At 38.2% G+C, this 14,600-nt stretch overlaps 1 protein-coding gene across 11 annotated transcripts in view; it reads right to left on the reverse strand.

The window, feature by feature from the left end:
• DENND1A (DENN domain containing 1A) overlaps positions 1-14,600 on the reverse strand; it is a 555,596-nt gene that overhangs the window by 411,293 nt on the left and 129,703 nt on the right. For all 11 annotated transcript variants that reach the window (XM_033190648.1, XM_033190640.1, XM_033190589.1 and 8 more), the window contains one exon: positions 366-409. In XM_033190648.1, coding sequence (XP_033046539.1) covers positions 366-409 — 44 coding nt within the window. The remainder of the gene's footprint in view (positions 1-365; positions 410-14,600) is intronic.

Below are 14,600 nucleotides of genomic sequence, written 5' to 3' on the forward strand. Positions count from 1 at the left end.
TTTTTGTTAACACTGCTTCTTGACTCCTGAAATAGCATTTTTTTTAAAAGTTCACAGGCAATCCAAAAAGGATTTCCTAATGAAGTGCAGACTGTAGCATACCTCAAAGTGAAGAGTATAATTTGTGATAGGTTTTCTTCCTTATTTTGTGTTCATTTTCTCCCCAAAGGTAACACCCCAAATCTAGCACCAATATTTTCCATCCTACTTCAATACATTTTAGTTTTTGTCTTTGGTTCCTAATTACTGCTTTTCTTCCCTTCTAAAAATTCATTTATCTCTTTCAGTAAAAAGAACAGTAATAATATGTTGAACAACTCTGAAATAAATTTTGTCATGTAAAAAATTAATTACGCATTCCGAACCTGGTCACTGTAGTCCTCCGGGAATTGCCTCTGCACCTCAGGATCTGTAAATAATTGACAGATAATATTAATTGGCTTTGGATTAGTGAGCAAGCAGAGGATCACACATTAATATTTGATCAGAAGATGATAGCAGCCCTGGCAGGGGATCCAAGGGGGGCAGCTGAGGCTGCTATGTTGATGAGCACAAGGAAGGACTCGGCAAGGCACTCCCATTACCCTCCTCCAGAAATATAAAAAAGAAAAATTTTAAAGACCTGATGCTACTGTTAACTTTAGACTATTACCTAATGCAAAAATCTTGCCAGTTGCAAATTGCCCTCAATATATTTTTCCAGAGAAAACGAGTCTTAAACCTGCTTGACTTTTCTTCTCTAATCAGAAGCCTCCTTTGCATAGTTACAGATGTGGGCTTGATAAACCACCTTAAGCACTGGTTCAGACTGGGGAGAAAGGGGGAGCGAGAGAATTCTTTCAAGGAATAAATGCAAAACTCATTGCTTTAATAAATGAAATCTATCCTTCTCAAAATGCTTATACACTCTTATGAAAAGGCAGATAAAACTAGATGGAAGTTTTCTTCAAAAGAGAACTAATGCTTTTGGCTTGTCAGTATAAACAAAATATCATGAAAAAATTATGTTCCGGCTGACATAATCAAACTTGCTCAGAAACTATACATATACACAGGGGAAAATACCTTTTATGACCACCTATTTAAAATGGAGTTACTAAAGGGATCACTTTATTCTTAAATTATAAGCAAGATGATTCAATGCCATCTTCTGTAAGTCAATACAGAAGTGAAAAAATTAAAAGCTATTAGCATTCCATTTACTATTGATTAGGAAAACATTCAATCATTTCTAATGAGGAAAAGATCTGATTCCTTGGAGACATGTTAAGGGAAGTGATCAGAGGTCAGAATAATATCTATTTGAGAAATCATATATCAATTCAGAGGCTTATGGAAAATCACAGATCTGAGGGTCTCCCATCTAGCAGTGATCACGATATATGCTACCCATGGCTACCTTTAAATACAACACTAAAACACTAATTTACATTCCTGTGAAAGTGAATCCATGTAAAAGTTCACTGCAGTCCATTTCTTCAGTGAATAATCAAGAAGGGAAAAAACTAAGGGCCTATTCACAAACTACTAGGATCCTAGAAATACCAGTTTTCAAGTCATTACGGCCAATGTGTATTATTTTTTAAAACCCAAGACTAACAACAAAAGCAGGAATATTCAAAAGGTTACACCAAAACCTTTTGAATATTCCTGCTTTTGTTGTTGAGTGGTGCCAAAAAGTTGAAACTATCTGCAAGTGATTTCAAATCTTTACGTGTCTTTTGGTTGGCTTAAAAGCTGGGAATCAATTTCTTTCTTCACCCTCATCTTCAGCTACTGGGAAGGAATCGATGTGTCTAGATCAACTAGAGAATTCTGGAGTAATGCCCTAGCAGTACCAATTCAGGGCTTCCCTGGTAGGCAGCAGCTTCTTCACTTGACCCGTCTTTGGCCCCAAGGACTGAAACTGCCCAAGGACTCAGCCCTTGTGAGACAGGAGGCCAGCGGGCACCAAGAGTGTGGCAGGAAAAGGACCAGGCCAGCAGTGAATAATTCGCCAGCAGGAGACAAAGGGGCAGCCTGCTGCCCAACAATCCTCTACCAGTGTGCAGTGAGGGGAAAAGGGGGTGAACAAAGGGAACAAGGGGCCTAAAAAAGAGGGCAGTGGCTATAAGTTCTAAAACATACATAAATAACTTAAAATTTGGTCCAGAGACGCAAAAAATGCAGCACTAAGCCACTGAGGGACATAATAAAACAGAGGTTGGCAAAGCCACTAAATCATCTAAGGCTTATTCTTTTTCTTCCAATTGACATGTGGTTTAACACCTATTCTTTAACTACCAAACTTCATACAAAAATTACTCTCATGCCAATCGTTACTATCATGCCCTCTTTCTTGCAGTAATTTGTGCTTCTTGGGAACTACAAAATACCCATGAAAACAAAACCAAAGATTACTTTTCTATCACCATTTTGTGAAAGACTATATGTCCGAAACCAAAATTTGTAGTATATTCTTCAATTTTTAAAAATATCATTCTTATTCATAGGTGGCAGATGGTTCTTAAATCTTTTCAGTCAACTATATTAATAAGAAACCACAACAAAAAATTCATATAAAAAATATTTTTGATTAACATATACAACATAGAATTGAAAAAAGCATGGGAAAATCAATGAAAAGAAAAAAAAATCAACCTATCTTAACACGTTGAAGATAAAGATGATCATGGAATGCCAAAAAGGAGGCCATTCAAACTGTATTATTCCAAATACTGCCTCAATGGAAAGCAACATAAACACCATCAATTAAATTCCTTCAATTGCCCTAAGACTCTCTAAAATGAAATTACCAGGTTTTAACAGAATAACGTTCCAAGATAATACATGCATTATTAGTTACTATGATTCAAGCATACAACTTTTGGTTTCTTTTCATTAAGGCCTCTAACACTTACAAAAAACAAAATTCATAGGTCTTTAACATTCCCCAAAGCAATATAATACATTTTTTGAAAGAAAGGAAGAAAAGCAATGCTTTTTAAAACCAAGTCAACCTATAAAGTTCCATTCAATCAGCTCGAAGATTCAGTCCGATAGTTCATAAAACTATGAAAGCCATTTTGGAAAGATTAACACAAAAACTGCAAATAATTTATTTGAATTTTCTTAAAATGTCTATTTAACACAGGAGGCTGAAATCTTTTTTCACATTGAGTCAATCGCAATGCCACAATGTCACCAAAATATCGACATTGGAAACATCTGAGTTAAAAAGGTCCAAATACAATCTGCTTTTCTCAAGCAACACAACACCCGCCTTACTAACAGTTTCAGCATGGCACATGTACAAAACCTAGCACCCTGCAGTTAAGCAAACCGCCTTTAAATTTTCTGTCTGGCAGTAATCCACTTGCGTGTCTGTATGTTTTTACAAGTACTCTATGTATTTCATTGCGTCAGCTGCATTTCTTTGCGTTTTAAATGGTCTGGGAACATTTTATGAAATGTTCTATATCTTTATATGGAAAATAACATACACTGGAAAACTGCATTGGTCTAATATTTATATATCTATTTCTTTATCCACCATTCAATGCTATAATTGCTTATATTCCAAAACACCTTCTCACATTCATAAGCTCACCATCAAATGTAGTGTCACCAAACAGCTAACTTTCAACACAAAAATCTGCAGGGAAGAGTACTACCACAGAAGAAAGTAACATAATTTGCTTAGGCAACTGGCAGTAAGAATAGAGTAATCAGCGTATGTCAAGCTTTTTCCCCAAGAATTGTCCCGCTGACAGAAAATAAAGAATCTAGTGGTACATAGCACACCCTTCTTTCCTTATCCTTTTCTCTCAACAACTTTCTCCTACTTTAGGCAATAGATAACTCACAAACTTAAAAATCAATGTCATCAACTCCCAGGAAAATACTTTTCAACACGAAAAAAATATTGTATTTAAAAATCTTGCTAATAATACGTACACTCTAATAAAGTCCATGCATCTCTTAACCAAAGAGGCAGGTGGCTCTCAGACAAGGTTTCATATCATGTCATTGTGATGTCACAGCACCATGGCCATCAAAGAGGCTGTCCCCACAGAAACGTGTGCATCACTTTCACTGAAGGCCACAAGAAGCATTTCCATATTTAAACACACACATTTCACAGTACAGGACTCCCAAAAGCACAATCTCACTCAGGCACAGAACATGACCATGCTTAAAAAGCTATGTCTTCACAGCAGGAAAAAACTGATCTCCTAAACAAACATGTCTAACATTTTTTCTTTTAAGAAAGGCTAATCTTCTTCCATCTCAACAGTCTATGTCTTCCAGTCTTCTACTATACATACTTTAAAATCTTTAAGATATACCAGATTGCCACAGAATGTTTAATTAATAGAATAAGAGTGTGGGCAAGACTTACTGGAAAGGTGCTATAAATTATTTTACACAGGCTCCAAAAACCCTGAGTTCTGCCTTAGGCTTAAAGTTCCTAGAAAACGTGGTAGACAGATCTTTTACAACAGAAATGCAAAATAATTCATAAAAGTGCTGTGGTTATGTATGAGGGCTCATTTGTACATTGGTAACTCGTATGTGTACACGTACACACACACACACACACACACACACACAACCTTACCAAATTCTTTTCCTGTTTCCCTCTGTCATACCAATGACTTCATTTAAAGAGTCATGACATATTTTTAAACTGATTAAAAAATACAGCAACTTCATTCTGTACAAAACACATAACAACTGCATACTAACCAAACGCCATTATCTCCTATAATAGGACCTCTTCTAGGAAATTTAAGAGAAACTGCAAATGTAGCAGTTAACAGGGGAATCTACACTGCTTTCACTTTTAACATGTTAGGATTTCAAGGCAGAAAACATTACATTTAATGCCTGCTAAATTTACCCGATCATTATCTCTAGGATATTTCAGTCAATAAGAGACAAAATATTGAACACATTTAAAGCTTACAATTACAAAATCTGCCCTTTAAAGAAGCAGGACTTTAACATCAGCTATAAACCATATAATCTCATTGTTCAATTTCATGGAGTTTAAGATACTATCTTCCTCTCCCCACAACCATAAATGTTAATCCAAGCTGTAATCAGATTTCATTTTCCAGATGAGAAGATGGGAATATGCTGCAAACAGGATAACAGTCCACTACACTGCTCTTTCACTAATGACATTTCCAAATTTTATACACTAAAAATGTAGACTTTCAGAAAATAGTCTAAGAAGTTGTATAGTTTGAGAACAAGCTCAAATTCTCCCCAAAATACACCCAGAAATAAGCTTTCTTTTAATCCTCAAAAAGAAAATTTGTTTGTATTACGCAAAATTAAAGTTTTTTGATAAGATGACCGCAAACTGGACTGCATTAAATATAGCATTTCAAGGACACTAGTAAACTTACTAAAGCTACAAAAACTCGGCTTCATTTATTTTACATTGTAAAATACCTGACTCATTAGGTTAGCATTTTGTAATAACTAAACATAATTATTCTAGTAAATTATATTGTCTGATTGTTAAAATTTACTTGTTACAAATAATATATTTTTGAAAAGAATGTTTGAAATGTTTTATAGAGTTTAAAAATCACTAGCATGTTTTCCTTTTTTGACAATGAAACATAAAGGTTTAGGTTGTTTTTCCTTTTAAATTTTTTTAATTAAAAATCAGTCTTTTCCAAAAAATATTGATTCTAAAATGCAGATCTGACTCTAAAATTTGAAAGACATGCAATTCACAAATTAGAGAAAAAAAGCATTTTGAAGTACTATAAATGAACATTTATTTGGATTCCATGTACAAATAAAATTTGTTACTCAAAAAAATTCTATTCTAGGTATAACATTTTGCTTTAGCACATGAAGGCTGTAAGACATAAAAACTTTAAATCATCCCAATTTTTAACCATGAGTCTAGTCTAGCATTTTCCCCCAACACTGGCATTTAAAATATAATCAAATGCAATTTCACAGCGGCCAGCCTGATAACATAGGAACAGTTAACCATCAACACCCATAATAAAAACACAAATAACATTATTCAAGGAAAGAAAGCAAAAACCCACCTCAGTATGGCTAGCAATGGAGCCATTCACATGCCAGATTCCTCCTCAGACTAACATATTCTGCCTTTCAGACATATCCTGCTCCGATGTGACTATTTATGCATAAACAGCAGACACTGACCTATTGTTTTCAGTTGTTGAAGTTATGAATGTAGTACAGTTACCAATTAAGTGAATCAACAAGTCCTAAATGCATCAGCTGTTGTACAAATAATGAGTCCATTGACATTATACAGTAAAATCTAGGAGTTTAATCTTTCTTTCTGAAGAATATGGAAGGATTTTAACCAGCAAAAGCCACTACTTACTGATAGTTTGAAATACTTTTCATAACTTCATCTACAAAAGGAATATAAGTCTGATCTTCAACCAAATTTATGCTACGTGAATCCAAAACTCAAACATAAATGAAGGGACCTTTAAAATGCAAAAGGAAGGGTAGGGTATGCTGGAGGCAAAAAAAAAAAATCAAAAGGATATGTTCACTTACATTTACCTTTTTCTCTACTGAATATCTTAGTTTTCAACTTTCATTATTACTTAAATTTAAATATTTGGAATTCTTAAAAATTACTTCAAAATTAATGGAAACAATTCCTAAAATCTATCAAGTTGATAGATAATTATAGATGAAGTTTTTTTATGATTATAATCTCAGGCTTCCATGTAATTTCTCTATGAGTTAGGATTCATTTTATCCCACTTTTTTGAATGAGTAACCTGAAGTGTCATATTTTTATGCCAGTATGAATAATTACTTTATACTTTGCCTAAACGACAGCTGTGCCCTTTACGTATTACAAATATGACATCACTCCATATGGTCTTCATAAATAGATATATCGTATCTGTCAAATTTGGTGAAAAGAGATAACTTATTTACTCAAATATAAAAAACTATTGATGGAACACCCACTATTTGCCAGGCACTGTGATAGGCATTTTATAGAAAATTTCTGATTTTACCTTCCTGACAAAGCTATGCTATAGAGACTATCAAATCAATTTTATCATAGTTAAAGAAAGCAATAGGTTATCACTTGTCCAAAGTTAGAAAATTAGTAGTCACTCATAGAACAAATGCTCTGCTGTGGCTGGCCCTGCTGATAAATAAGCCACAGTCCTCACCCTCCAGGAGTTTACAGTCTAGCCCTTAATGGAGAACACAGAGATTAAACAAGCAGGTACCATGGGGCTTGGTAAGTGTGATACTAGGAATTAATTAGCACAGGGGCATCTGGCCTTGTCCTAAGAGAGCAGAAAAAGGTTCCATGAAGAAGTAGTAGAGCCAGGGTAGAGTCCAGGACTAGATCAGGGCTCATCCCATGACACATTTCTGAAGCATATACAATATAGTGAATAGGTCTGTTGTGAGGCCAAGTTCCACGTCTTACTTAACTTTGTCTCCTACAAAATGTCTTAACTGTTATAAATACCGAACAAATATTTGGAGTGTAATAGAATTAATAGAACAAAAAAAACTCATTAAACACCCTGTGTCTCCAAGTGGATAAAAGGCCAATTTCCAAACATCCAAATGAAAACAAGCCTTTGAATGCTACAGACTTCCTAAAGATCACACTGGCATGTCGTAAGCACACAATAAATATTAGTTGTTGTTATATTATTAACCCCAATGGAGAAATAAGCAAGCACTATAAATTCGATGACTACAGATGTATAGGTGTGCCTCAAATTGGAAATACATGTGTTCCTAAAATAAACTTTTATAAACCCAATTAAAAATTTCCCATTGCCTTCTACTGCTTACTTAGAAACATTATAACTTTATCAGAAACTGATTTTCTCTACGTTGTCAGTAGTTCCAAAATCCTTAAGCTACAGTTTATTTGCCTCCTGGCATCTGTTTTGCTAATGATCTGTAAACATCAAATACACTAGGGACTCTCCCAGATTTACAGAAACCCTGAGGTGAATCTGTATAAATTGAAGGACCTTTCTGCTAATTCTTTTGCTTTCTAAGTTTGCATACTGGGTTTCAGAAACAGAGTCCCACTAAACATTTTTGCAGTAACAATTATAATACTACCAGCTACCTCTTATTGAATGCTTAGGTATACCAACCATTGCCATAGGTGGCTTAATTTATTATCCTATTTAATCATAATGACTCTTCCAGGTAAGTAGAAGTTCTCTATTTAATAAATAAGAAGAGTGAGGCTCACAATGAACAAATTCACAGAGTTAAGTAACAGAGTTGGGATTCAGCCTGAATCCATCAGGCTCCAAAGAATCCAACACTGGCTTTCCTTTTTGGCTTTATTTATTTACGTCCTCCTGTTGATCTGTCTTCTAGTCATTACTGTGACTCAACAATAAGAATACATCTGGACAAATAACTACAACATGCTGTCATGAAATAGGCCTTAGCGGATTATGAATGAGAGCTTTCCAATTTCTTTATTTATAGTCCTTTGCCAAGTTCAGGATATAAATAAAATGACTCCAAAGTAACTAGCACTCTATTCAACTAGTAAATACAATATTTAAAAGATGAATTCATACTAAAAACTTAGAATGATTTTGAAGGCTAGAGTTATCCTTATCTCATCTATGAAAAAAAATTTGCTAAACAAATAGAGTAAATAAGAACACAGAGAAAATGTCTTCCTACTTAAGAAAACATGTTCCCGAGTACCTCTGAACCACAATGAGAACCCCAGTGCTGGAGTTCCCATTCATACAGGAGAGACAACGCAGACATCTCTGCAGGGGAAGTACATGCCCATCAAACAGAGCCTTCCTTATACCAAAACCCTGCCTTCCCCACTCCACCCTGCTTTCAGGGAACAAGCCACTGCTGCCTAGCCCTTATCTGTACCATTAGAGAAGCAGTGCCTATGTCCTTTGAGACTTTTGTTGTTGTAAAATATACACACGATTTACTATTTTGAGCATCTTTAAGTACCATGTTGTGACATTAAGTACATTCACATTGTTGTGCCACAATCACCACTATCCATTTCCAGAAATTTCTCATCTTCCCCAACAGAAACGTTGAACCCATTAAACACCAACTCTTCATTATCCCCTTCTCCCAGCCCCTGGCAACCACCAATCTACTTTCTGTCTCTATGAATTTGACTACTCTAGTTACCTGATATAAGAGAAATCACTTAGCATAATATCTTCAGGGTTCACATATCTTCATGATGTCACATGTGTCAGAATTTCCTTCCTTTTTACAAATGAGTAACATTCCGTTGTATGTAGATACCACATTGTTTATTATTCCATCAATGGACATATGGGTTATTTCCACCTTCTGGCTATTGTGAATAATGCTGCTATGAACATGTGTGTACAAATGTCTCTTCAAGTGCCTGCTTTCACTTCTTTTGTGTATATATCCACAAGTCAAATTACTGTATCATATAATAATTCTACATTAAATTTTGGGGGACCTTTACCATTTTTAATGTTTTAAGACCTTTATGTAAGAAAGCTATCATAACAGCCTACAATCCTTAGTGCAGACATTAAGACCAGCCCAGCCCATTTCACCTCTGTGTCTGAAATACAAATCCCTAGACCTGGCCAGCTTAGTCATTTAACTTTCCTGCAAAACTTGACATGCTCTGTTCACCTTTCTCATCTTCCCACTATCCAAATCTTTCAAAAGATGCACTTGGGCATCACTCATAAATGTGGCCAATTGTATATTCTTATATGAATTAACAGTCAATCATGCAGACACTTTTTAAAAATTCAAAAGACAAAGAACATCCTCCATCAAAAGTGCACTGAATTTTTAATGAGGTTGCCACAGGAACAGCAAAACTGGCACACTCATGTCCATGGCTCTCCAACTCACGAAACTAACTTGCTTTGGGCACTCCTGGTCAGCCAAAAGCAAAACATGCAACCTCTTCTAAGCTCCCTTTACATCCTATCTTCTTACTGCAACTGAATGCTCGCTTCCTCTGGGGTCCTTTGAAGAGCTGGATGTTTCTTCCCTACCTCTCCTCCCACTGGCCTGGAGGTGGGATAGACAGCCTCTGTTCATTAGAGTCACGTATAGGCCATTCACCTTCCTCACTCTCCAAAACCCTAGATTTTTACCTCTGGTCACCAGACCATGCCCTCCTCCCTACCACCACCAACACTGCCACCATCACCACTCTGCTTTGTTGCCATCTACTAATTCCAGGGTTATTCCTCATCCTTGAATCTTGTGGGTCATACTGCATTGCCACTGACTCTACCACCACTCCCACCACAGTCTTCCCGATTTTACTATTCACACAGATGATCCTTCCAAATCCTGAAACTCTTGATTCCTAGGCCACTCCCCCCAACAATCTCACCCTCCACTTCTACGGTCACACCCTAAACTCTACCACTACCAATAATTGAAACCCCCGTAGCAATCGCAAGTTTCAAGCATCTCAGTCTCCAACCATGATCCACCTCCTCTGTCTCCATTCTTCCCCTGTAGCACTCTTCCTTCTTCTATCCCACAGGGGCATATACTCTATCCATGTTTTCATTGCCCTTTTTTTTTTTTTTTTTTTTTTTTTTTTGGAAACAGAGTTTCACACTTCTTGCCCAGGCTGGAGTTCAATGGCACAATCTCGGCTCACCGTAACCTCTGCCTCCCGGGTTCAAGCGATTCTCCTGCCTCAGTCGCCCGAGTAGCTGGGATTACAGTCATGTGCCACCACGCCTGGCTAATTTTATATTTTTATTAGAGTCGGGGTCTCTCTATGTTGGACAGGTTGGTTTCGAACTCCCAACCTCAGGTGATCCGCCCACCTCAGCCTCCCAAAGTGCTGGGATTACAGGCATGAGCCACCATGCTCAGTCCTTGTCACTGCCTTTTATCCACCTCAGGTCTACACCATTCTCCTTACATAGCTTAAATTCTATTGTTATAACTGTTTCTTTAAACACATTCTCAACTGACTTGTGCCTCTTTGTCATCCTCTCTTGGCAAACTCCAGTCCTTGTTAAATCCAACTATCCGCCTGCACCCATACAGCTCAGAGGGGGTCCATTTTCATAGCTGTTCTATGTATACTTGGAAACTCCTGACACCTTATAGTTTAAGGCATGTGGCTGGACAAAAACACACAGCTATGCTGACTAATCTCACCTTAAATCTGTGGTTATTAACTATAAGTGAGCTTTAATGCAACTCAGTAATTATACCATTTTTTCCTTCATTCATTCACTTTCTCTGTCTCCTTGGCGACTATTTTATACTTTCTCCTCTTCCCTCCAACCTCAAACCTTCTCCAACCTCAATTGCCACTCATTCCCTTACTTGCCACTTCCCTGAGAAAACAGAGGAAACGGAAGAGAACTCCCACAAGCCCTATCACCACCTCTATTCTCCCACCACCTCTGCCCCACAGACTCTGCCTTCGTCTTATTACATGTGCCCCTTGCAAAGGTCCTTTGTCCACTTGTGAAGGAGGATCCCATCCACTCTTTCGAACTCAGACAGAGCTCTACCAATCCTCCTGTTTTATTCATTTCACCTCTCTATAGGATCTTTCCCATCAGCATAGAAACATGCTGTTATTTCTACAGATATTTTTTAAAAGGTCAAGCCCACTTTCCAACAGTTACCACCCCATTTTTCTCCTTTTCTTTTTAGCCATATTCTTTGAAACAGTGTCTATACTCACAGTCACCACTTTGTCTCCTCCTCCTCTCATGGACCCATGACAACCAAGTTTTCATCTCACCACTTCTCCGAAACTACTCACATACCAGCAGCCACACCAATGACCTTCTTTCACTGCTAACATCAATTATCAATCTTTAGTCTTGATCTACAAGCACCATTTTGCACCCACGATTGCTTCCTCCTTGATACAGTTTGGCTGTGTCCCCACCCAAATCTCATCTTGAATTGTTAACTCCCACAGTTCCCATGTGTTATGGGAGGAACCCGGAGGAAGGTGATTGATTTATAGGGGTGGGTGTTTCCTGTGCTGTTCTCATGATAGTGAATGAGTCTCATGAGATCTCATGGTTTTAAAAATGGGAATTTCTGTGCACAAGCTCTGTCTTTGCCTGCTGCCATCCATGTAATATGTGACTTGTTCCTCCTTGCCTTCTACCATGATTGTGAGGCCTCCCCAGGCATGTGGAACTGTAAGTCTCATTAACCTCTTTCTTTTGTAAATTGCCCAGTCTCAGGTGTGTCTTTATCAGTAGTGTGAAAATGGACTAATACACTCCTGGAGTCACTTTCTTTCTTCAGGGGGCTTCCAGAGCATCCCACTCTCCTGCCTCACTGGCTTCTGCAGGCTCCTTGTTGATCTCTCCCTATTGAAGAGCCCCAGAACTCAGTCTCTGGATTTGACTTTCTTTTCTTTGCTGGTCCTCTTTCAGTCCCATCACTTCAAATATGCACTATTGACTTTACATTTATTTCTCCAGCTCCTATCTCTTCCAATTCCAGACTCGTTCATCTAACTGTCTACTCAACATCTCCACTTGACATCTCAAATTTAACATATCCAAAACAGAACTCCTGATCTTTCTCTCACATCCCAGAGCCAATGTATCAGCCACTCCTGCCAACTCAACCTTCAAAATATATTCAAATTCTGACTATCTCACTCCATCTCCACCACTACCACCCTGATTTAAGCCACCATCATTTTCCACCTGGATTAACTACCAATAGCCTCTTAACAGGTTTTCCTGCTTCTGGTTCCAATTTCCTGTAGTCCGTTCTCAAATAGCAGCTAGAGGAATCCTGTGAAACTCAATTCAGGGCCTCCTCTACAATGTCCTCCCTTTACCAGCATACCTCTACACTCACTTCCTAACTCTCCTCTCCTAACTTTGTTCCCACCTTGCTGGTCTGCTTGCTGCTCCTCAAACACGCATGCCATGCTTCCACTTCATGGCCTATATCCTGACAATTCACTCTGTCTGATAAAATATCAAGGAATAAGGCATGTGCTATCAGACTTTATTCACAAGTTAGTTTCCCAATGAGGCCTTCCCCAACCACCTTATTTAAATTTATAATTTTCCTATCCTCACCATTCCTCATTCCATTTTCCTGGGTTATGTTTCTCTTCAGTGCATTTCACCATGCAACATACTATATACAGGTTGAGTATCTTCTTTTTTTCAAAATGCTTGGGACTAGAAGTGTTTTTTCAGATTTTTTTCAGATTTTGTAACATTTCATATACATAATGAGATATCTTGGGGATGGGCCCCAAGTCTAAATGCAAAATTTATATTTCATATATATCTTATACACATAGCCTGAAGGTAATTTATACTTTTTTTTTTTTTTTTTTTGAGACAAAGTCTCACTCTGTCACCCAAGCTGGAGTGTAATGGCGTGATCTCAGCTCACTGCAACCTCTGCCTCCTGGGTTCAAGCGATTCTCCTGCCTCAGCCTCCCAAGTAGTTGGGATTACAGGCACCCGCCGCCACGCCCAGCTAATTTTTGAATTATTAGTAGAGTTGGGGTTTCAGCGTGTTGGCCAGGCTGGTCTCAAACTCCTGATCTCAAGTGATCTGCCCACTTCGGCCTCCCAAAGCACTGGGATTACAGGTGGGAGCCACTGCACCATCCTATATAATATTCTAATAACTTTATGCATGAAACAAACTTTGTACAATGAACCATCAGAAAGCAAAGATGTCACTGTCTTAGCCACCCATGTGGACAATCTGTGGTTTGGCATCACCATCATTCCCACCTATTAATTTATATGCTACCAATAAGCAATTATTTTCTTGTACCTATTTACATATAAGTACCTAACAGTAAAAAATATGACATACTGGTTTTGGGGGGTTGTTTTTTGTTTCCAGACAGAGTCTAGCTCTATCACCCAGGCTGGAGTGCAGTGGCGCTATCTCTCCTCACTGCAACCTCGACCTGAAAGGTTCAAGTGATTCTCCTGCCTTAGCCTCCCAAGTAGCTGGGATTACAAGCACCCGCCACCATGCCTGGCTAATTTTTGTATTTTTAGAAGAGACAGGGTTTCGCCATGTTGGCCAGGCTGGTCTCGAACTCCTGACCTCAAGGGATCTGCCTGCCTCAGCCTCCCAAAGTGCTGGGATTATGGTCACCATGCCCGGCCAACATACTCTTTGTTGCTTTATTGAGATGAAGTCTCGCTCTGTCACCCAGGCTGGAGTGCAGTGGCGTGATCTTGGCTCACTGCAACCTCTGCCTCCCGGGTTCAAGCGATTCTCCCGCCTCGGCCTCCCGAATAGTTAGGATTACAGCTGCCCGCCACTATGCCCAGCTAATTTTTGTATTTTTAGTAGAGATGGGGTGTCACCATGTTGGCCAGGCTGGTCTCGAACTCCTGACCTCAGGTGATCTGCCTGCCTCAGTCTCCCAAGTGCTGGGATTACAGGAGTGAGCCACCGTGCCCAGCCCTGACATGCTGTTAATAGAGTGAAAAAATAACATGTTCAGAGTAACTTGTGACATCACATCAGCCCTCAGAAAGTTTCAGATTTTGGAGCATTTTGGATTTTCAGATTAGGGATGCTTAACCTGTACTTATTATCTGTTTTCCCCT

The sequence above is a fragment of the Trachypithecus francoisi genome, unplaced genomic scaffold (genome assembly GCF_009764315.1).
Source record: "Trachypithecus francoisi isolate TF-2019V2 unplaced genomic scaffold, Tfra_2.0 Contig01585, whole genome shotgun sequence".
Taxonomy (NCBI): Eukaryota; Metazoa; Chordata; class Mammalia; order Primates; family Cercopithecidae; genus Trachypithecus; species Trachypithecus francoisi.